The sequence below is a fragment of the Triplophysa dalaica genome, chromosome 4 (genome assembly GCF_015846415.1).
Source record: "Triplophysa dalaica isolate WHDGS20190420 chromosome 4, ASM1584641v1, whole genome shotgun sequence".
Classification (NCBI taxonomy): Eukaryota; Metazoa; Chordata; class Actinopteri; order Cypriniformes; family Nemacheilidae; genus Triplophysa; species Triplophysa dalaica.
Genome location: NC_079545.1, coordinates 10,473,374 through 10,497,447, shown reverse-complemented (window position 1 = coordinate 10,497,447; position 24,074 = coordinate 10,473,374). Strand labels below are relative to the sequence as shown.

The following is a 24,074-nucleotide window of genomic DNA, read 5'->3' as shown; positions in this document are numbered from 1 at the left end:
ATATATATAATATATATATGTACACTCATGGCACGCACACTGTACAACTTTCAAAAAAACACTCTTTACCCAGTGTTCGAATTGTTGCTCTTGGGGGGCCCTAACCAGCCCTAAAAAAAAACCTCGAAGCTGCCAGTACAAGCATGCATCACATGATAGTTAAATGCATAAACGTCTTTAAAATGTTGATAATCCATTCAAAGATATTCACATGACAAAGAGGTGACATATTTTAAGTTCACTTAATGTATTTGTATGATGGCAGGGCCTGCTTTGTATACTTTGTATCACTCATCAAAGACAAAATAGATTTATAATGTCTCGTGGGAACTTTTTAAGTTTAAGTTTTTAAGAACATTTTTAAGCAAGTTTACTTAATTTATTTGTATGATGGCAGTGCCTGCTTTGTATAGTTAAATTCATCAAAGGTAAACTAGATTTATTATGTCTTGTGCTTATGTTTCATATTTGTCTGTTTAACTGGTAAGCTAGTTCATGGTTACACAACTGTAGGTTAGTTACAACACATAGACACACATACAAAAACACAAATATGCTGCATTATTCCGCTTTATTATTATGATGGTAATTCAATTGTTGATTGTTTATGCAACTGTTGCTCTTTCGTTTATTTTATTAAGTTTTGCTGAACACTCTCACACCAAGTATGTTGTCTGTGTTGATTTAGCTTATTCGCCTTACTTTACATACTTTTTTGTTTATTAGTAATGATAATAATAATAACAACTTTATTTTATATAGCACTTTTAAAAGAAGCATCTCAAATCTCTTTATATATTAAGTAAAAATAGAGGGACAGAAATGTAACATACACTAGAAATCAATAACAGCAAGATAAAAACAATCAGATAAAAACCAAAAGGGAAACAAGCAATTTCACTAAACAAATTATACAATGAGAAAATAAACAAAAACAAGGCACTAACATATCTCACATAAAAGCTGCCCTAAAAAAGTAAGTTTTAAGAGAGCTATAAAAGCTATAACTGAGACTTTTGTTTTGTAACTGACCAAGCAATTTCACCAAGAAAAATGGATTCTTGTCGCTATAAATAAAAGCATCTACTAAAACTTTAAATAAATGTAAACTTCTCTTACCTTTTTTGTCACACACCTGTATTTCCTGGTGCCTTGGATGGAAATGTTAAACAATTAAATAGTTGAGGAAAATTTGTGAAACCCTGCCCGGCTTCTGCTACCTGATCACCAAATCATAATTAGTCAAGCTGTCATGTCTCCGACCACACCCCTCCAATGACTCATTATTATTTTTATAGGGCGTGTTCGAAGCTATTGTAAATAACTCCAGAAACGAACACTAGACTTTGTTCCATTGACTTTCATCCATTTGTATATGAATGCATAGACCAGAAATGCAGGCTCATCTACAAAACGTTTGCATGTCGCTGCGTTCCAAAGGTCAACTTTGGTGAATTCTGGCTGCTTTCATGCGATTCTGTCATTACCGTTATAAAACATGAAAAAGCACTCACGTCCTCATACACGTCCTCAACTTGCAGTTACAGCTTTAGGCTGGGAGTTTTCTGTAAGTTATAACTTTATAGCTTGTACAAGAGCACACATTATTATTGACAGTCGAACAAAAAAAGTGATCAGATTTGGACAGCATTATAAACCTTCTCAACGTATGGAATCACATATTTCTTTATCTCTCAGAAACAAGCCTATACAGAAATGAAGGTTCCCCATTATGACATCACAACTTCATCACACTTGTAGTCGCCCCAAGGCGGTGAGAACCGTGTCGGTGAGATGCTTACTACGATGAAAGACCACACTTGAAGTTAACAGGATTTTTTTCATAAAAAAAATGTTTGGAAATGTTAAGATGGTCATAGATGCATTTGGATCTATGGATTTATTTAACAGGCACACTATATATTGCTTGATATGTTTCCAAGGCATACTTTAAAATCAATATCAATGTTAGGTTTGCAAAAAGGTATGTGTTCATGCCCATTTTTTATGTTTTTGCTATATAATTTAAGCATAGATATGGCTCTATTCTTCCGATAGACCTTGCTTAAATTATAATTTCACTCAGTTTGATTTTGATAAATATAATGCTTTATAATTTCATTTTTTGTGTGTCTGCCATAGTAGGCCTACATTCACACATCTTGAAGGTCAAGTTTAAAGTTTTACTCGCATTGAGATAGTCGCACTTGACAAGATTGCAGAAAACTTGGATGTTAATGAAATAAACCATTGTGGCCGTTGTGAAGAAAGCTCATCAGCGTCTTCCTGAGATGACTGAGAAAGTTTGGCATGAACCACCACATCCTCACAGGGTTCTACACCAGCACTATTGAGAGCATCCTAACTGGCTGCGTCACTGCCTGGTATGGCAATAGCACTGCTCTCAACCGCAAGCCCTGCGGAGAGTGGTACGAACTGCCAAACACATCTTCGGGAGTGAGCTTCCCTCCCTGCAAGACCTCTACAACAGATGATGTTTGAAAAAAGCAAAGAGGATCATCAGAGACTCCAGCCACCCTAGTCACAGCCTATTCTCACTGCTATATTGCTACCATGTAGTTACATGTATAGAGAATTGCTAAATGTGTCATATATTTTACGTACAGAACATGTCTTATTGTCAGAACTGTGTTTTTGTACAGATATGTTTATTGTATTTATTGTCCTGTAACTGTAAGAACTGCATTATTGGCTGAAATTGCACACAAGCTTTTCACCTAATATTGCACTTGTGCACTGTAGAGTGACAATAAAAGTGATTTGATAAACAGAATGTATATGTAGTGTTCTACTTTGTTTGTGTTGCATTACAGTAAATAACTATCTCTACTCCTGCCAGTTATAAGCTGTTATTCTTGATTTACAGTACAATACTGACTAAACTGTTGCCAGTTATAGTCACTGTAAAGTCTCAGTTAATGTTAAATACTGACAACACTGTTGTGTTTAACTGTAGAAATGCCTGGAAAGGTCTAGCAGTGTAAATAAAGTTGACATTTCAGCTTGGTATCAGGACGTCCAAGTTCCATTCTTCTATCTCCTGAATAGAATTATACATTATAACTAGCTGTTCCCTTTCTGTCGGTCTCTCGACGTTGTGTCGAGAACGACAGATGGGGTTCGCCCTTGAGAACCAATCAACTCTGACTACTATAGAAAAGGCCAATGAAATTTGGCGAATGCAATTTGCATGCCGGGCTCCGCCCCCGGAAATCCGGTATAAAAGGAAGCCGGCGTGCAGCATTCACTTACCTTTTGTTCTTCAGAGCCTTCGCTCATGACTACGAACAGAACGAATTCTATGAATTCTTCTTCTTCTACATTGCTGGATCTACGACGTGTAGCAGCGGATCGTCCCTACCTGCAGCGACCTTCCCCTGGGCGTCTCGGCGGTTCCTGAGGTGTTAGAGATTTTTTCTAAAAAGTCCTTTTCAGGACTTACTGAGCATTCTCCAGCGCGGCATGTCCCGCTGTTCTCTTGGGTGCGGCACTCTCATAGAGGAGGGGGATGGACACGATCGCTGCGTTAGGCGTCTGGGCATCCAGCACGCTGAAGCAGCGTTCGTTGACACATCTGCCCGCACTGCGGGCGGATTGTCATTCAGAAGTTGCGGTCACGGGTGGCTGTCTTCCTACGGGAACCAGCCACCATTTCGTCTGCTACCCGGGCTGTGACATCTGTGGCTACGGCCCTGATGACCACCCACGTTAGCAGCGTTAGTGATATGGGGAACTCTGCGAACGTAAACCCGCCAGCTAAGTGCTCACGGGCCGATCGCACCCCGATTCGCTCCTCTGAACGTTCCCCAACCGGCGGTGGCATACCGTCCGGATTCTCACGCACACACATCGGGTACGATGTGTGACGCAGATGAGATGTTGCTCGCAGAATCGGAGGGAGGCTAGCATCCGACTCTGACGAATCCGAGCTCCACCCCCAGCGGTCGAGTTAGGAGGAAGCAGAAGTGATGTCATTCATGCTAACCCGGGGATATGTGGTTCCTGAGGTCGGAGCGCAGTGCAAACCGCGCCCACCCCGGGTACCATTTTTTTCCCGGAGCTGCATGAGGAGCTGTGTAAAACTTGGAGCGCTCCACTCACGGATCGCTCCAGTGAAAACCAGCTCCGCCTCCCTTACTTCCCTCGCTGGTGGGGCAGCCAAGGATTGCGTCGAGATCCCCCGGGTGGAACGTCCGCCCGCGGCGCACCTGTGCCGCGGACGGCTACCACCTGGGGGGAATCGGCCACCCCTACGTTCCAAAGCACGTAAGACTTTGGCATCACTGATGTCGAAAGCTTGCGATGCTGCGGGCCAGGCTGCCTCCTCTCTACGCCATGGCCATCCTGTAGGTCCGCCTGGCCAGGGCGTTGAGAGTGCTCCACGAGGGTAAGGCCGACCTGGGTATAATGCAGGATCTCCGTGCCACCGCTGGCAGCGCTCTATGGGCGACCAAGGCGGTGGCACGGGCCCTGGGTCGGACGATGTCCACGGTAGTGGTCCAGGAGAGACACCCCCGGTTATACCTTGTGCAGAAGGGTGACACCAAGGAAGTCCGCTTTCTTGATGCACCCATCTCGCAGGGTGGGTTGTTGGTAACACCGTTGAGGACTGTGCCCAACAGTTTTTGGACGGTGAAGCAGACAGTGGCAATTAGCCACATTTTTTTCATGCCGCGACTCGGCCGCCCAGAGGCCTCCGAGATCCCGCGTGACGTCTGCTTCCCTTCAACCCAGGACCCCTTCGACATCGGCTCCGGTTCCTGTGCCCCCACAGGCGGCACCCCGGTATCAGAGGTTGAGGGGAAAACCTTCACCCCGTCAGCAACCTTCTCGCGAGAAGGGACACTGACGGGAAGACCCCAGGGTGGACAACATCGGGCCCGAACCTTCACAGCCATGGCTCTGATCGGTCGGTACGGGACGACTCCTGCCTCGTCACCAAAGCCGGGCCCTTGTCAGGGCCTGGCGCCCACTTACTCACAGAGTTTTTCTGTTCTCCCCGGGTTTACTTACAGCCGATCGCACACTCCACTGGACTGTGCTCGGCGAACCAACCTCACACCCTGGCGAGGTGTGAGGTCATACACACACGACAGCTGTCACCACTCTCAAACCGACAGTGCGTGCCGTTGTCCCGCCAGGCAGGTAAAAAGGGCGGAGCCAACCTTCCCTCCGCCAGCCGACGAACCACCCCCTGTGGGAATGATGAAGCAGACCGTCCCCTTGGTCACCCTGTCACAGTCCCTGGGAGCTCAAGAGCTGCCCACACTGTCTCGCTGGCCTTGCAGGCGGTCCGTCTTGGTTACTCGATCCAGTTCGCCAGAGACTCTCCCAAGTTTCAGGGCATCATCTCTCCCTCTGTCAGAGGCAGGGATGCCTCCGTACTTCGGGTAGAGGTCACCACCCTTCTGGCGAAACAGGCATAGAGTTCGTCCCTCAAAACCAAGATGTTCAGTGGGTCACCACCCGCACTTCATCATTTCCAAGAAAGACGGCGGGTTGCCATCGGTCTGCGTACCCTGAACAAGCACCTTCACAAGCTGCTGTTCAGATGCTCACGCAGAGGCACATCCTGACATCTAGCAGGTGTCAGGATTGGTTCGTGGCAATCGACCTGAAGGACGCTTACTTTCATATCTCAATCTCCTTGACACCGGCCGTCCCCACGGTTCGTGTTCGAGGGGTGGGCATATCAGTATAGAGTCCTCCCTTTCGGTCTGTCCCTGTCTCCACACGTCTTCACGAAGATTGTGGAAACCGCCCTTTCTCCCCTTCGGGAAAAAGGTGCGCGGGTACTAAACTATCTCGACGACTGGCTTATCCTGGCACACTCGTGAGATCTGTTGTGTACACAGAGGGACCTGGTGCTCCGGCATCTAGATCGATTGGGATTTCAGGTCAACCGAGGAAAAGAGCCCAGTGCAGAGCATCCTCTTCCTCTGTATGGAACTAAACTCTGTCACCATGACGGCGCAGCTGTCCGCAGCACGCGCCCAGTCAGTGTTGAACTGCCTGGAACACTTCAGGCAGTCGGCGGTCCCCCTGAAACAATTTCAGAGGCTCCTGGGACACATGGCGTCCTCCGCGGGGATAATACCCCTCGGATTGATGCACATGACACTGCTTCAACACTGGCTACAGAGTCGAGTTCCGAGGATAGCATGGCACACCAGCAGCAGACGCATGGTGTTGACCCTCTGCTGCCGACGCACCCTAACCCCATGGTCTTCCATGACCTTCCTCCGGGCGGGGGTTCCCCTCGGGCAGGTTACGAGAAACGTCGTGGTGACGACGGACGCCTCGCTGCAGGGGTAGGGTGCAGTGTGCAACGGGCACGCAATAGCGGGGCGCTGGACGGGCGCCCATCTGCGCTGGCATACAATTGCCTAGAGTTGTGGGCTGTGCTGCTTGCACTGAGAAGGCTCCGGCCTCTAGTACAGGTACAGCATGTGTTGGTCCTCCGGGACAGCATGACAGCCATAGCGTACATTGCCAGGGTGGCGTACGCTCACGGCAGCTAACACAAGTTGCCCGACGCCTCCTCCTGTAGAGTTAGCAGGTGATCCGCTCCCTGCGGGCCACACACATCCCAGGCAAACTGAATCAGACAGCCGACGCGCTCTCTCGTCAGTATATGCCTTGCGGAGAGTGGCGACTCCACCCCCGGTCAAGCTCATTTGGGTGCTGTTCGGTCAGGCACAGATAGACCTCTTTGCCTCCCACGACACCACCCATTGTCTGCTTTGGTACTCCCTGACCGAGGCCCCCTCGGCATGGATACCCCGGACACAGCTGACCACGGGACGGGCGAAGCACACCTTTCCCCCCAGGAGCCTCCTTGCACAGACACTGTGCAAGGTCAGGGAAGAGGAGCACCAAGTGTTATTGGTTACACCGCACTAGTTTAACCACACTTGGCTTCAGAGCTGATGCTCTGGACAGCGACTCCCCCTGAACCATTCCCCTGACAGAGGACCTGCTCTCTCAGGGGAAGGACACGTTCTGGCATCCCAGATCAGACCTCTGGAACACCCATGTCTGGTCTCTAGACGGGACGAGAAGATCCTAAGATGGCTACTCCCCCTATACGGCTGAGACCATCACCCAGGCTAGGGCCCCATCTACTAGGCGGTTACACGCCTCTAGGCGGTGCCTCTTCTCGTCCTGGTGTCTTTCTCAACGAGAAAGACCCACTGAGGTGCTGCTTCGTGCTGCTTGCTTCTCACGAGACTGGAGACTAACATCTCCCTTCCACACTGAAAGTGTATGTAGTCGCTATTGCCACTCATCACGAATCAGTTGATGGAAAGTTTCTAGAGCAACACGACCTGATCACCAGGTTCCTAACGAGCGCGAGCGGGCGGAATCCGCCTCACCTCCACTCCATACCCTCTTGGGACCCTAACGTGTGTCCAAGAGCCCCTCGGAGGCTCCGATCTTCCTCACCTGAGTAAGACGGCCCCCCTGTTGGCGCTTCCTTCAAGAGGGTAGAGGACCTCCAAGCATTCTTTGTGTCCCCGGATTGCCTTTAATTCGGCCCTGGTAACTCTCACGCTATCCTGAGACCCAGGCCCGGATACGTGCCCAAAGTTCCCACTTCTCCCTTCGGGGTCCAAGTGGTGGACTTGCAGGCGCTCCCCATCGGGGAGGAAGACCCAACCCCATCCGTGTTGTGTCCTGGACCGCACGCAGAGCTTCAATAGCTCTGACCAGCTCCTTGTTTGTGTTGGAGGACAGCAGAAGGGGAAGGCTGTCTCCAAGCAGAGGCTGGCGCACTGGGTCGTAGATGCCGTTCCGACGTCATTCCGATCTCAGAATCTCCCATGCCCTTTGACAGTGAGGGCTCACTCCACACGGAGTTTAGCCACCTCCTAGGCACTGGCAGAAGCGCCTCTCTAGCAGACATCTGTGGAGCTGCGGGTTGGGCTACGCCCAAACACCTTCGCAAAGGTTAACAGCCTTCGCGTAAACCCGGTGTCAGCCCACATCCTACGTGGTGACATGTAGGACTGGCATCCGGGAGGGCGTATGCCTGCGAAAGCACCATCCCACCCTCCAGCAGGTTGGGTCAGTGTGCTATATGCCTTTTTTTTTTTCTTACCCAATCACATGGCTAAGAAAATTGGTACCTCACCAGCCTTCATTCTTACCCAGACTCTGGTTAAAAACAGGCATTCCATCCATCACTAAGCAAAGCACCCCCTGGGGATTGGTTGGGCAGAGCAACCTTTCCCTTAGGCCGGGATACCATATGACCTATCACAGATAGTTCTAACCGGCCTGGTGCTATCAGACGCAGTAACACCCCCACCGTGGGCTGTTCCGTCTGCTATACCCTCATGACTATGGTTCTAATGAGACCATACTTTTATCCACCATATTCCTCCCTACGGGTAGGAGGTGGCCTCTGTAGCGCTTCTCTGATTAAGAGTCGCGCTTACCCGGTGTAAACTGATCCGGACGGCCTCTCGCCCATAGAGAGCTAAGGCCCCGTTCGTGAAGGTTACCGGTCAGGGGTGTACCCATCTTTCTCCAGGAAAGCTCTGGAACCCCCCGACCACCACACTGGAAGGTTACAGTTTCACGAAAGCTTCGAGATGACACGCCCAGGCTTGTTACCGTCGCTTCGCTGACATTGTGACGCGATACAGCGTTGTGGCGTTTTCCATAGGCAACCCCATCTGTCGTTCTCGACACAACGTCGAGAGACAGACAGAAAGGGAACGTCTTGGTTACGTAAGTAACCTCAGTTCCCTGATGGAGGGAACGAGACATTGTGTCCCTTATGCCACGAACACGTATCGTATTCTGCTGCAGTTTGAGAGGTCTCAGGCTATTCAGAACAAAAGGTAAGTGAATGCTGCACGCCGGCTTCGTTTTATACCGGATTTCCGGGGGCGGAGCCCGGCATGCAAATTGCATTCGCCAAATTTCATTGGCCTTTTCTATAGTAGTCAGAGTTGATCGGTTCTCAAGGGCGAACCCCATCTGTCGTTCTCGACACAACGTCTCGTTCCCTCCATCAGGGAACTGAGGTTACATACGTAACCAAGACGTTATTCTGCACCCTGTCAGTGGGAAAAAAAGAAAAGTGTCAGAAGCTGTGAATTCTAGGGCTCTAGTACAGAAAGTTATAAATAGCCTTAAAACTAAAAAAGTATTTATTTTTCCTACTATGGAAGTAAATGGGAGATGAGTTATGTTTAGTTACTGACATTCTTTAAATTTCTTCCTTTGGTTTTAGCAGAAGAAATACATTAATACAGGTTTTGAAAAATCTGAGTGTGAGTGAATGATGACAGAATTTTAGGGTGAACTGTCCCAGGCAGTAGACAGTAGAGTTTTTAATGTAACATTATAACTTGTTTAAATTAACAAGCTTTATTTTAGGTCTGGATATAGGTAAAATCTCTACTTCACTAATGTGACTTTATAGGCTAGTTCATTTGAGATTAACAAAGGGGTAAGAGAATATGAGAATAATCGTCACTAAACACAGTATGCCAATTACGTCCACATAGCCCATATAAGCTACATGTATATGAATAAGGCCTAGTTCTAAAAATGAAGTCAGACATTAGACAAAGCCTATTTATACGTGTTTCTTAAGAGCTAGTTGGTCCAGTCTGTGTGAAGTGCTGTAAATAACCCACAAAGTTAAAATAATCGGCTAATCATCATTGTATTTTGAACTGATATGTGTATTGCAGTTTGTCGCACTTGAATTTTTATGTGTAAAGATGTTTTAATTTATCGGTTAAAATCCCCACATTTTAGGTAATGTTTAGTATCATGATTATATTCTTAGCACAAACAAATAGGCTTAGAGAGTATGCGTGCTGCATCACAGGAAATATGTCCAAAAGATCTTCATTTTAGTTTGTATTTTTCATTAGTGCCATAGAAAAAAAGCATTACGTCATTTAGAAGCATTTGAAAGGATAGTGCATTCACTTTACAAAGTCTGCAATCAAAGTCTTGGGCAAGCCTAGTTATTTATAAAACTACAATGACCCCATGTATGAGGCACCGTATAGGGTTTAAATCAAACTGCGCTTATGAATAGCCTCATACCTCATGTGATCACTGTTTGCTACTTCTCGATGCTCCATATTTATGTGCGAATACGCATGTCAAAGCTCATCTACGTATACCGTCAAGAAGTCTTCAAATCAACACATGGAGAACATAAAATGCCAGTTATATATTTATTATCAGTTCTCCCAAGCCAGCAAAGTGCAAGTTTGGTGCCAAAAACATAAAAATTCAAAAAGAAAACGAAAGGAAAAACAACAACCTTGGATCAGGTATAACAATACAATCAGATTACTCAGCAGGTACTGCACTCACTATCACCAGTCATCTCCCCTGACCGCTTCCTTGTGTGAGAATTTATACACATGGGTACAACCATTAATCAGCAATCATAACATGGGAAAGTATTAAAGACCATGAAAATGTCTTGCAGATCAAGTAAAAGTATTAAGAGATCAAGTAACCACAATTCCTTCAACACACACATTTAAATAACACAACACGAAACTTCATTTCAACAATAATTATAAGTAGTAAACATCAATAATCTCATCCAAACAGTTCCACCCCTTACCCACCATACTTGGTATCTCCCATTCCCATGATGCAACACAGCACAGGTACAAAAAGCATGACAAAAGTCCATTCTGGTCTTTTACTCAAATCAAGATGGCCGCCACCATGTATGCTGATCCATATGAAGTCAACAGTTTGTGAAAACTTAAAATGTCCACTGGGTTAGTGCTCAGGTGGCCAGCCTGAGACACAACAGTCTAGTTGTATGTTTGAGTGTATGTGTGTGTGTGTGGGTGTGTGTGTAAGCCGTCTCTACCGTCGCTGGTACATCAAGGTAATAAAGATTCTTTTAAAACCCAAGTATGTGTTAATGAGTCTCTAGAAAGGGCTAACAAGGGAAACACAAGGAACAGAGGGCAGCTCTGTGACAACGCACAAGCGATATAATTTTACTCCAGGTCTCCATCTTAAACTGAAATGGTAATAAAGACCACATTTACATTTAGCAGCCGCTTTTATCCAAAGCAACTTACAAATATTCATGGAGCAATAAGCGATATGTCATACAGGAGCAATAATACAATAGGTGCCAATACAAAGTAACTAGTTTCAACAAAAGCTAGACCACTACCTTGAGAGAAAGTTTTTTTTTTCATTTGTCTTTCATGCATTCTCCAATGAGATGGTTTTCAAGTACTTTTTTGAATATTGTGAGAGATGTGGTTGACCAGACAGAGTTAGGAAGAATGTTCCACCAGGAAGGACTTATGAAGGATAATGAGTGGGAAAGCGATGTACGGCCCTTATGAGAGGAAAAGGGGTGTCACATGAGCCCATTTGGGCTGTTGGAAGACATGGGGTGCTGCTGCGTTCCTCTACCAGCTGGAGCGGTTTGATAGCCTTTGAAGGAAGACCAGCAAGGAGGGCACTGCAGTAGTCCAACATTGAGAACATCAGGGCCTGGACAAGGAGTTTTGCTGTTTGCTCAGTGAGATAGGTTCTAACCTGTCTAATGTTGAATAAGGCATATCGGCATTACTGCGTTGGCTTTGCGATGTGATCATTGAAGGAAAGCTAATTATCAAATATGACTCCGAGGTTCCTGGCTGTTTTGGAAGGAGTGATTGTGGTATTGCCAAGTTTGATGGTGAGATCGTGTTGCACGGTGAGGTCTGCCGGAAACACAAGTAGTTCTGTCTTTGGAAGGTTCAGCTGGAGGTGATTCTCTTTCATCCAAGCTGAGATGTCTTCTAGGCAGGCTTTAATGCGAACTGCTACAGTGGTATCGTCTGGGTGAAACGAGATGTAGATCTGGGTGTCGTCAGCATAATAGTGATACGAGAAGCCGTGTCCCATATGATGGGTCCCAAGGATGTCGTGTAGATGGAAAAAAGCAGCGATCCAAGCACCGATCCCTGAGGGACCCCAGTGATCATGTGATCATGAGTAGTGGACAGCGAGCCCCTCAAAGACACCCTGAAGGATCTGCCGGAGAGGTAAGATTGGAAACAGCAGAGAGGAGAGCCAGAGATTCCTAGACATGACAGGGTTACTAGCATTATCTAGTGATTGACAGTGTCAAATGCTGCAGATAGGTCTAGTAGAATCAGGACCGACGATTAAGATTCAGCCTTGGCTAGCCGCAGTGCTTCTGTGACTGATAGCAGTGCAGTCTCAGTGGAGTGAATTTATGCAAGAGGATACTTTTCATAAAACAGTATCACCTTTTATCTCCATGTATCTGCATCGTGGTTGAATAGATGTTAGATTCATAATTCACCCAAAAATGGAAAATTCTGTCATCATTTACTCACCCTTTTGTAAAACCCTAAAGAAGATATTTTGAAGAATGTTGGTAACCGAACAATAGCGATACCCATTGACTCTCATTGGTTTTGTGTACCTCCATACAATAGAAGTGCCTAGAAGTTTACACTCTGCCTAATGGTTCAAATTTATCATGGTTTACATGAACTGATTGACTAGTCCATGAGGTAAAGTCCCATCACTAAAACAAAACTGCATGAACTGTGAGAAAAGTGAGAGTCTGCTTTTCTGTTGATGCTTTGTGTGTCTTTAGAAAAGTTTTATAAACTAGCATTGTTTCTTTCTCTTTTTTCAGCTCATTAATGGAATTGTCCATGCACATGCAGGTAATAATGAAAATAACATCTGTAAGAGCTGTGTCTCTGTTGATGTATCAGTTTGCTTCTTCTCTCTGTTTCTCAGATTTCCCAGCACTGCCTCACAGAACCAGTCAGGATCTGTTCGAGAAACCAACATTTAAACTGATTCTCCTCTCTTCAAGAAAGAAAAAGGATTCCCCAGTGATTGATAAAAAGGTGTATAATTCAGTCCACATACTTCTATAATAATGCTGCAAATCTACTGTAATAAGGTTCATTAAAAGGAAGGAGATGGGAACCGGAAGACATTTAAACATTTAATAAAGCAATAACAGCCGGCGGCCCCTCACGGCCGACCTCCGGCGAACAAAACAATAAATACAAATACAAACATGTTCGGGCCCGGTCCTTTCTCTTTGACGCACCAGTCGCTCGTTCTCTTATATGCTCCCAATCTCCTACGTGATTCGGACATTAACAATTACTCACCGGTCTCGAACCACGGTCTCGCCCCGCCTACTCCATTACATACCCCCATCGCCACTCACAGTTCCCATGGTGGGTATGCAGCGACGAGACGAGACAACGGAGACGGGAGCCCTCGGAGCCACCGCAAAGAGAGAAGGGAGAAAAAAAATTATAGTCCGGTTCCCGGACATGCTGCGCTCGGTCCTCAACCAGCTGGGGTACTCTCCTTCGGGGTGCCTTGCGGTAGACCCTGGGGCTTCGGTGGACGGCTCGACCGTCCGCCCCCTGGCGGCCGGCGGTGGCTCCTCCTTTATCGGGGAGTCAGGGAAGTGATTCGTTCAGTCGCGCATGCGCATTGCGCAACTCGCTCCGGAGGTTTAACAAATGCAATCAGAGCCAGAAAGAGAATTGATTAGTTCACCTCTCGAGTCTTCGGGTTCGAGTCGTTCGTTCATCACGTGACAGCCCTGCACGCTAAACAAATGCAGTCTGAGCCGGAAAGAGAATTGATTAGTTCACCTCTCGAGTCTTCGGGTTCGAGTCGCTCGGTCTTTTGTAATGTGATGTGACAGATTTGGACAGGGAAATTAGCTAATTTACAACCTTCCTAACAAACGGGTGAATAGCCTAGCCCTAGTGTTTGTTTATTGATAGACAAAGACAGTGAAATGACAAATTAATCAAGATAAGAGGTGAGGTGAGCTAATCATAGACTAAATACCCAGGTAAACACGTTATTAATCTTTTCTGTTTATTATAGCATTATAGTTTTGTATTGGTTTTAATGTGATCAACGTTTGCATAAGTAGTAGATTTGTTAGGAAAGTGACATGTTGCATTTTAATTACACTTTGCTAAAATGAACGAAAGGAACGATATGACTCGAAAAAAGATTTGTTCATTTTGCTGAACTAAACTCAAAGGTCCGAGTCAATAAAATGATCCGAACTTCCCATCACTAGCGCTCATTAACAATTTATCACCAGTCTCGAACCACGGTCTCGCCCCGCTTACTCCACTACATTTACATTAAAGATGCTAAAATAAACTAAATTTTTATCCACTGTCATATTGACCATCTGAGGGGAAAATCTCTGATTCTAATCAGATTTAACATTTATTATTTACTATTCAGACACTCACCTTATTGTTGCTGTTTGTGCTCTAAGTATTTTCTCCTGAAGAGTGGATTTGGTATTCTGTTCATGCAGTTGCATCTTTATCTCCTGTAGTTCACTTCTCAGTGTCTCCAGTTGATGTTTACTGCACTCTAAAAAATGTTGGATATTTTCAACCTGCTTGTCTTTTGACCGTGGGATGAAAGCGGATTACTTGGAGTAAACCCACGCTGATACAATGAGATTTCATATTCGAAAATAATAAATGTACAGATGAATATGAGGGTGAATAAATGAAGACAAAAATTTTATTTTGGGGCAGACTATCTGTTTAACAACATTCGCTTTGTTACACTTTAGAATACTGTTTCTTGCTTAATGTGTAACTAAGAAGGAATAACTGCAGAACTAATAGGTAAATCCTCACTAATACAGACATCTGCTCTGTTAACTACTTAGGAATATGTGTTAATCAGTAGCTTTCAAATTTACTCATTCCTCATAAGAACTACTATTAGTTATCAACTAATTTAGATTCTACATAAATAACAATGAAGTAACTATTAATAAACTCTCATATACACAACTGACCATCACAATAATCAAGCAGTGGACATTTCTTCGGTCACATTTCAGTATAGGGGCAGTTCTCGCGATTAACAAACTATTAACTATGACTTTTCCCCCAATAAACTCTTATTTTCTTGAATATTAATAGTTAGTAGGGAAGTTGTTAGGTTTTGTTATTGGTTAAGGATGTAGAGTATGGTCATGCAGACTATGTGCTTTAGAAGTACTGATAAAAGGCCAATATGCCAACATTAGGCATGCTAAAAACAACTAGTTAATAGTGAGAATTGCCCCCTATACTGAAGTGTTACCCATTCTTCTTATTTACTATTGCTAGTACTACTATTATGGAAATGCACTACTATTGGCACTATTACTAATACTATTATAGAAATGCAATATTTATTTCATGGAAAATTCATAGGAATCCATTATTGATGTATAGAGGATTACTACAAAATTCTGGGAGAATTACTAAGAACCTGGAACAGTATTTCAAAGTGGAAAACTACGGAACATACATTGTTCCCTATATTTCCACTATTTCCAATAAAGTAATTCTCTCGGAATTATGTAATTCTTTAAACATTAATAATGGGTTCCTTGTATTTTCACTGCAGTAATTCCTTCTTAGTTACACATTAAGTAAGAAACAGTATTCTAAAGTGTTACCGAAATATTCAGTTAAAGGTTCTTTAAAGAACAATCTCTTTCTTAATTTTTTAACTTTTTTCTTAACTTTAAAGAACCATTTAGACAAAAAAGATTCTTCTATGGCTTTGTGAAGCACCTTTATTTTTAAGAGCGCATTACACCCTTCCACACCAATCAGATAACTGACTAAAGACACTTTCACTTTGACTGTTTTAGTCTTGTATCCAAACACACAAAGTAGAAAGGGCAGTGTGTAGTTTAAAGGTTCAATAAATATGAAAAAAATTCACATATATGTCAGTGAAGAACACTGAGCGCACACAATGAATGAGTTTACACATAAACAAGGCTGAACCTGAAACACCACACAACAACATTCAATGACGCTGGGGTACATAACACAAGTGACAGGGACAGAACTACAATACACTGTTTACTAGACATGACATGACATGACACATGAAAACTGTACTGCACCTACAGTTATGACATTGTCCTGTAGGAGGAGCCAAGAAGAAGGTTGTTAAATAGTTTCAAAACTCTGTTGTCGTGTTCATTTACTTTTCACTTTCTTGATTTTTGTTTCGTCATCCGATTTCATGTTTATACTCAGACATTCTGCATGCATCTGTTATGAATACTATTTTTTTTCAAACTAACATCCTGTGTACACCAGATGCGAGTGGCACGATGCTTGTGTCTGGTGTAGACAATATACAATACTTGAAAAATAAAAATAAAAATGAAAAAGATTTTCCAGCATATTTTTAAAACTAGTTTTAACATTTTGTTTTTTTAAATCTTAAATTAAGTTTTAAAATTAGTATGAAAAATAGTCGGGAAAATCTCGGCATACTAAACACTGTGAGAACATGCTTGTTTAATACAAAGTTTTATAATAAACCAAATAGAAATGTGCTGTATTAACTTACATATACACTTTTCATATACATAAATGTTCTTACATATACATTTTAGAGGGCTGTCAAAACACAATTAAGTGATTCCAAAAGAAATGTTTGTATTTGTATAATGTGTGTGTGTATATATATTTATACATTAATACACAAACATACAGGTATATATTTAAGAAATATATGTAATTTATTTCTATATTTAAATATACCATAAAATACATTTAAATTTACATCTATATTTATGTATTTAATATTTGTTATATACATGTATGTGTGTACATATGAATATAAACAACACACGCACACACTATATAAATACAAACATTAAATATTAATTTGACCGCATATTTTTGTATTATCATTTGAAATTGCTTCACTCTTGGTGCTTCATTTAATTACAGTTTTTCTTACCTTAAAATGCAGAAGGACTTATAAAGTAAGTAAATATATAGTTTATAAGAATTTTTATAGGGATATTTTAAGAGAATTTTAGGTTTTTCAGTGCTGATTCATGAAACTCAGACATTACTAAATAATGTTCATTGAGTTCAGAAAGATTCTTCTTCAGTGTCTCTGACTCTCTGTTCCTTTCCTCCATCTGTTTGATAATCTCCTCCTGCATCTTTAACCTTGTGTCCAAAATGTTTCTCTGAAGTTTAGACAAGATGACCTTCATGTGTTTTTTCTCTGCCTCAAACCTGATCTCTCCAAACTCCTGCATGATCTTCTCCTGTCTGTGTCTCTCCTCCATCTCATTTCTCTCCCTCTCTCTCTGATCTTTCAGTTGATCAATCTCTCTCTTGAGCTCTGTCCTCTTCTGCACCACTTCCTCCAACTCTCTCATTAGTTCTTTCTTTTTCTCTTCATCTCTTTCTTCTCTCATCTGTCTCTCTAGTTCAACAGTTCGCTCATTGAGTTGCTTAATATCTACTTCATGTACCCCAATCTTTCTCTTTATCTTCTTCAATGACTCTTGCACTTTTTCTATTTCTTCCTTCACTTCTCTATTCTCTCTCTCCTTGTTCTCCTCTCTGTCTCTTATGATGTTTTTTCTCCATTGCTCTGATCTGAGACTCTACCTCCAGGTAGATCTCACTTCTGTAGGATCTCTCTGTGTTTCCTTCCATCATCTTCTCAATCTTCTCTAGCAGCTCTGAGACCTGTGAACCATCTTCACTCTGATGAATGTTCAGACAGTGAAACCTGTTCCCACATTTCTCTACAAGTCTCTGGATCTCCTGATTCCCTGATTGAACAAAATCCTCAATGTTCTTCTCTTGTTCATTTTCAGTGACTGTAAAAAGAATCAAGGTGTTCTCCCACCATCTCTGCCCAAAAATCTCCTCAATTTTCTCCTTCATCTCTCTCACTACTCCAGTAGATTGATGCACTGGTATGACCAGGAGGAAGGCGTGAGGTCCTGGAGCAGACAGACGGATACAGCGTCTTACATCTTGTCTCACTTCCTCCAGAGAGAGTCCAGAACAGAACCAGTCAGAAGTTTCCACCACAGTCACCTGCTTCCCATCCACCTCCTCCTGTTTGATCTCACTCTGCTGTGTCTCTGCTGATGTATCAGTCTGATTCTTCTCTCTTCTCAGGATGATGTTTCCTGCTACACTTTTCTCAGATTCAGCACTGCCCAGCAGAACCAGCCTGAGCTCTGATCCAGAAACCATCACTGGAGCTGTTTCTCCACTAACTAGAAAACAGAAAAGTCACCTACTGATGGATTTAAAGCTATCATATAGTATGTACATGTCTCTATCATTTCATGTGCCCAAAATGAAATTTTCCTTAATAAAGTATTGTTTTCTTCCATAGTTAACTCACTCTTTGGAGGATTCCACTCCATGCTCTTACTTCTTCTTACTGGTGTTGTTAAGACCATTTCTTTACAAGAAATAAAGCAGCAGAACAATTAGAACTGATCAAATGTTATAGGCCTTTTTGTATAATTACATAAAGATCCTAAAAAATGTGTAATTGAGCTTAAATTGGAATTTTTGTTTCTCTTTTGACATGAAGTTGGACTGATATGACAGAACAACTAAAAATTGTTTTACAGTTAGTACACTGTACTAAACTTTATAGTATTTCCAGTACTCTCAAAGTATTGAATGAATAAGTTATTAAATAAATAAAATCTTATATTCAATTATTCATATTTAAATTTAAATTTAACAGTACGGTAATAATAAACCTATTTAACCATGGTTTATATAAACCCTGTCTGAGTTTCTCACCAGAACTCTTCAGTTGTTGTTTCTCCTCCAGCTGTACTTGTAGTAGGCTGTTCTTGTAGCCGGTTTCGTCCAGTTCCAGCTTCATTTCCTTTAGTTCATTTCTCAGTGTCTCCAGTTGATGTTTACTGGTTTCCAGCTCTTTGACTGCGTTCTCCAGCAGCGTCTCTTTCTCACTCATCAGTTTATTTTTCTCTTCAATCTCTCTTTGTTTTTCTTCGGCCTCTGTGGTTGTTTGTTTCAATTTATCAATGGCGTTGTACAGAAGTCTGTCCTTTTCCTCTAAAGCTGTTTCTTTGCTTTTCTCAAGATCATTAATCTGTATGTCTCTTACAGTTAAAGGTTTCTCTGTGTCTTCTAGACATTTACATTTTTCATTCAACTCTGTAAAAAAATACTTGATTGTAAGGTTGTTAACAATCACAGTTTATTAAATTGCCAGTATGATTGATAATCATATATTACCCTGTCTGTGAAATCCATGATATTGTCTCATAGATTATAGGGGAGTTTCATATCAGTCTCTCACATGGCATTACTCATGCAGTACTAAAGACATTTAGGTTATTATGTTTATAACATTATGTAGGATGATTTATATAAAAAAACTAAACCACAAAAAATGACTTTTCTGGGTTTTCACAGGTAGGGTCACATTAATGAGAATTTTTCCCTGTTAGTGTAGAGGTTTGTGTATTTGGTTGTGAATCATAAGCTCCCAATAGCTGTACTTACATTTGATTCTAAAACAAGTATTGATTGATGTACTGTATCTTAATGTTCCAGCAACAGATTAAGGTTGAAAAATGTTTGTTAGTTAAAATTCTGTGCATTGTACACAATCAAAGAAAATTACGGCAGAGTGTGGCACTACAGCTTTCATTCTGAAATTTCACATGTGAGTAAACGCATTTTTGTGCAAACACATTTTTTCCCAGGAAATATATGATGGCAGTGTTTTGGTTGTACATCAGGATACTACTAATAATGGTATAATAAAGACTTGACTTAGTAAGTGAATCAAATGCCAATTCACTAACTGCTCTAAATTATTTGAGTGAGTTGATCAACAAAACATTATCAGATCTTGATATAGCAAAAAAGTCGACTGTAAGTTGCTTTGGATAAAGCGTCTGCCAAATGACTAAATGTAAATGACTGGACCACTAGTGCAATTTATGATATTTCAAAATCTTAGTGTATTTTGCTATTTGTGTATTCTTAACACTTGTTATTATGTTTTAATTAAATCAACAGAAATCAATAGATTCTGGACTATAGAAATCAGAGCACAAAAGATCTACAGATTCCCTCTCAGTCTGCAGATCACAGACCATTTCAACAGCTCCCCAATATACTAATATAAATGATGGGACACATGGAGACTTACCAGCTAAATGCGTTGATGACACCTCTTTTAGTCTCTCTACTTCAGAATGAAGCCTTTTTATTGTTTCATCTGAAACGAATAATAACTTTAGATGTATAAACAATGTTCAAATAATGTTATCACATACTGGATTTTTTACTCTTAATATCAGATGTTGCAATTCTACATCAGAGATGTTAAATGAAACTGTCACTTACCATATTGTTGCTGCTGTTGTTTGTGTTCTTCTAGAAGTTTCTCCTGATTAGTGAATTTGTTTTTTTGTTCATCCAGTTGCAGTTTCACCTCATGTACTTCATTTCTCAGTGTCTCCAGTTGATGTTTACTTTTTTCCAGCTCTTTGTCCTTCATTTCAAGTGTCTGTTTGTTCTCTAGCAGAATAGTGTCTTTCTCCTGTATGAATTGGTCCTTTTCTAGAAGAGATCTTTCTTTGTGCTCCTCTAAATGTGTGATTTTTGTGTCTTTTTCAGTTATGAAGTTTTTCAAATCGCCAGGATTCTTCAACTCTGAAACATTATTAGTATTATTAGTACATTATTTAATATTAGATTTGTAGTCATTGGTCTAAAATTTTCATTTAATTATTTGTTTTGTATTTACAAGTGTTTTTTCTCAGTGTGACCAGTTTACTCACCTGCCATTAAAGCAGACTCCTCCATTTCTAATCTCTCCTCTTCAGTCCATGTTCTGTTAATCTGCTGATGAAAGGAATCACTCACAATCATTGGTGTAATTTAATGCGCTACATAACATGTTCTTTTAATAAATAATTTAAATGTAAGTGTAACACCCTGTCTACACCGGAAGCAAGCGGCACAACAAATGACAATCAAACCCATTATTAAAAATAATTCTGTCAATTTTTGTTACCCTCGTGTCCGCTGTAGACAAGGTGTGAATCTATGACTGGTAATATTTGTGATTTAAGATGAGTCAGGTTCATAAATTCCGTTTTTCAAACAACAGAAATATGTTATTGAGAAGTGCATGATTGCAAACAGAAGAGTGAGATGAGTTAAGAGAGATGCTGCATTATATACAGGTGGAGTAATTTTAATAATAATCTGAACAGGACATCTTTGAAAAAAGAGAAATATGAGAAGAGTAGAGAAATTATTTCCTTACGTCATCAATGTGAATTCTGAATATACCTTCCTGCATCTCCAACATTTCTTGCACGCGATCTAAGTGAAAATCGTTTAAAACAGCAGAAAACAACAAGAAGTGAATAGAAAGGTTCTTAATACCATAAATGTTTATTTAGGCTCACAAGTATACCAATGAGTAACAATAACTTTATAATGAACTTAAATAGTATCTGCTTAACATAAAAATGGGGTTTTGGGACATTTGGCACCCAGATGAATCCTTGTCACAGTTACCAGCAAGAGTGCCCTTATGCTTTACAAGAGGGCCCTCTCCTCAGCCCCAACTGCCACTTCACACAATGTCTTTTGTCTCATTAGTCGGTATTAGGTTCTTAAATTGTTGGAATGCCGTTTCCGGGTCCAAGCATTTATTAATTTCAAGCGGGGCTACAGCTTAAACAGCTGTTAATGAGCACTTTTAACTCTCATCGCTTATTTAAATGGAGCATTTATTAACTCACACACTACAGTCTCCATGCAGGTTTACAGAATCTCTGACATCAACATTTGAATATGTCTTCTCACAAGACCGGTCTTGTGAGGCAGCCTCGGAAGAAGGAACTTGCAGTGACTTCTGGGACTTCAAGTGGATTCTTTACACACACAAGGCTGCATTCGATGTGTCCATGATTTCGAGAACACATCCAGGTACTTTCACGCGTTTTCTGTTTTTGTGTTCTTGAGTTTTAAACCGGACTTAGACGGTTATTGATGACGTAGATTTAAGATAGCGAAAACACAAGACCGTTGAAGATTTTTTGAGAAACAGCCAATGATCCTCTACATCTACATTCTGTTTCTGATCATTTTCATTCTGACAATATTAATATTAACACTGAGCTCATGAAAAGTGTACAGATAGCTATTAAAAAATACTGACCCCAACTTGATTTAGTACTATGTCTTTTTACTTGAACTGTTATTTCTTCTGTTCTGTCTCCACTGGTGACCTGACACACATAATCTCCCACATCTGACTCTCTAAAGCGAGTCAACGATAAGGAAACATCTCCTTTCTCCAGCACATCTGTGAACTGTCGTGCGTTCCCCTTATAGCTTCTCCCCTCTATCATGTGTCTGTTCTTATAGAGACACACACAGTCCGTCTCCTTAAACCATCTGATCTCCATGTCAACAGCACTGATTTCAGGTGACAGGTGACATGGCACAGTAAATCCAGATGAATCAGCCTCAGCTCTTTTAGCTGTTTCAGGAACAACAAGCTGAAACCCATCTGTAACAAAAAGAATCAGAAATAATTTATGCTGTAAATAAAAACTCTGACTTACATGTATAAGAATGAGACACAATGTGTGTAACAGCACATGACAGACTGCCCTTATGTGAATCAAGTGATCAATAATCTTATTTTGAAACTTACTGCTGCTAGCAGTTGCCATCACTCTCTCCTAAACACAAAACACAATCAGTAAAAGAGAATAAAGATATTAGACTGACTTCACAACATCATCACATCCGTAATTTAAGCATCAACACTACCAGGGGTCAATGTAAAAAATGTAAAAAAATCTCAATTTTACTTTAGTAATGTAACCTGACATAGCTTCATTTGTTATTAACAAAAGGGGTAAGGGCGTACACAGGCAAGGAATACAGCATGACAATACCAGAGTTTCAAACACAGCTTTCCAGACTCACATATAGCCTATATAAAATAGGCATATATCTAAAAATAAAATCGGACATGAAATGTATTTAAACGTGTACAATATATTTATAATAATCAGCAATATAATATAATCAGCAGCTTTTTATCCTTTTTGCAACTGATATTGTATTTCATTGCACTTGAATTTTATGTTTATCGATTAGATTAACAATGTATCACGGTTATTTAATTTATCTGGTAAAAACAAAAATGCTTACTGTAGTATTGAATCCTGCTGAGTCACGGGAAATACATCCAAATGATTCTGTTTATTTTAGGTTCGACCTGCAATAAATAAAAGATGACTTTTCATTCTTGCACATTAAACAACGAAAAAAGAGCATAACGTTATAATGTTACTTTTAAAAGAGATTTCACTTTCACTTTAGCGTCAGCCTTAACGTCACGCCCCACGTGGTCACTGTTTGCTACTACACGATGATCCATGTTTAAAGGAATAGTTCACCCAAACATTTGGTTATCATTTACTCACCTTCCAGTTGTTACAAACCTGAATACATTTCGTTGTTGTGCTGAACATAATGTATATATTTCTATTTCATTTTTTTATATTATATTATATTTATTTACACTCAGAGCAGGGAATTGGTTGTGTATTTAATATAACAAGCAATAAATAACAAATCTTTAACAAGCATCAAAAGCTGTCATCTATTTTCCTTGATATCAAAATAATTAGGATTAGAATAATTTACCAGAATCATATTTAGATTTTTGTCTAACATTAAAATCTATAGGCTGGATGTGATTTTTTTTGTTTAATTCAGCCTTTGTCTCGAACACAATATTACAATACAAATCAATATAGCGTAATATAGTATTTCATATAAAGCAAACACATTTGTTGTGTGACAAGAATGTCAGACGGTGAAACCTGTTCCCACATTCATTTTTCAGTGTCTCCAGGTGATGTTTACTGGTTTCCAGCTCTTTGTCTGTGTTCTCCAGCAGTCTCTCTTTCTCACTCATCGGTTTATTTTTCTCTTTGTATTTCCTCAACAACTTTGGTTGATCGTAGTAGTTTATTACTGAAGTGATACAGAAGTCTGTCCTTTTCCTATAAAGCTATTTCTATAAAGCTGATGTGTTTTCAAGCAATGTGATCACTCACCAGCCCACTCCTCACAGCACAATCCTCAGATACTGTACTGTACATTTTTATTCTTATTAAATTGTCA

At 41.3% G+C, this 24,074-nt stretch overlaps 1 protein-coding gene across 3 annotated transcripts; it reads right to left on the bottom strand.

Annotated features, from left to right (window-relative positions):
* Positions 1–17,420: 17,420 nt before the first annotated feature.
* On the bottom strand, positions 17,421–23,233 carry LOC130419512 (unconventional myosin-XVIIIa-like). 3 transcript variants are annotated; one of them, XM_056746318.1, is made up of 10 exons: positions 23,094–23,233; positions 22,588–22,615; positions 22,087–22,440; positions 21,184–21,242; positions 20,693–20,756; positions 20,256–20,564; positions 20,059–20,127; positions 18,672–19,052; positions 18,259–18,318; positions 17,421–18,127 (listed from the first exon to the last, which is right to left on the bottom strand). In XM_056746318.1, the coding sequence occupies exons 2-10, from the start codon at positions 22,604–22,606 to the stop codon at positions 17,430–17,432; spliced, it is 2,013 nt and encodes a 670-aa protein (XP_056602296.1). In that variant the 5' UTR covers positions 22,607–22,615; positions 23,094–23,233; the 3' UTR covers positions 17,421–17,429. The 3 variants fall into 3 exon arrangements, with proteins under 3 accessions (XP_056602296.1, XP_056602297.1, XP_056602298.1); XM_056746319.1 differs by having other exon boundaries at positions 20,693–20,753; XM_056746320.1 differs by lacking the exons at positions 22,588–22,615; positions 23,094–23,233 and having other exon boundaries at positions 20,693–20,753; positions 21,668–22,195.
* Positions 23,234–24,074: the final 841 nt, after the last annotated feature.

Excerpts from the sequence above, each read along its gene's own strand:
- LOC130419512 (XM_056746318.1), bottom strand. Across the intron at positions 20,757-21,183 it reads TCAGAATTCACATTGATGAC|CAGATTAACAGAACATGGAC; the intron begins GTAAGGAAATAA and ends TCCTTTCATCAG. Across the intron at positions 20,565-20,692 it reads GGAGTCTGCTTTAATGGCAG|AGTTGAAGAATCCTGGCGAT; the intron begins GTGAGTAAACTG and ends ATAATGTTTCAG.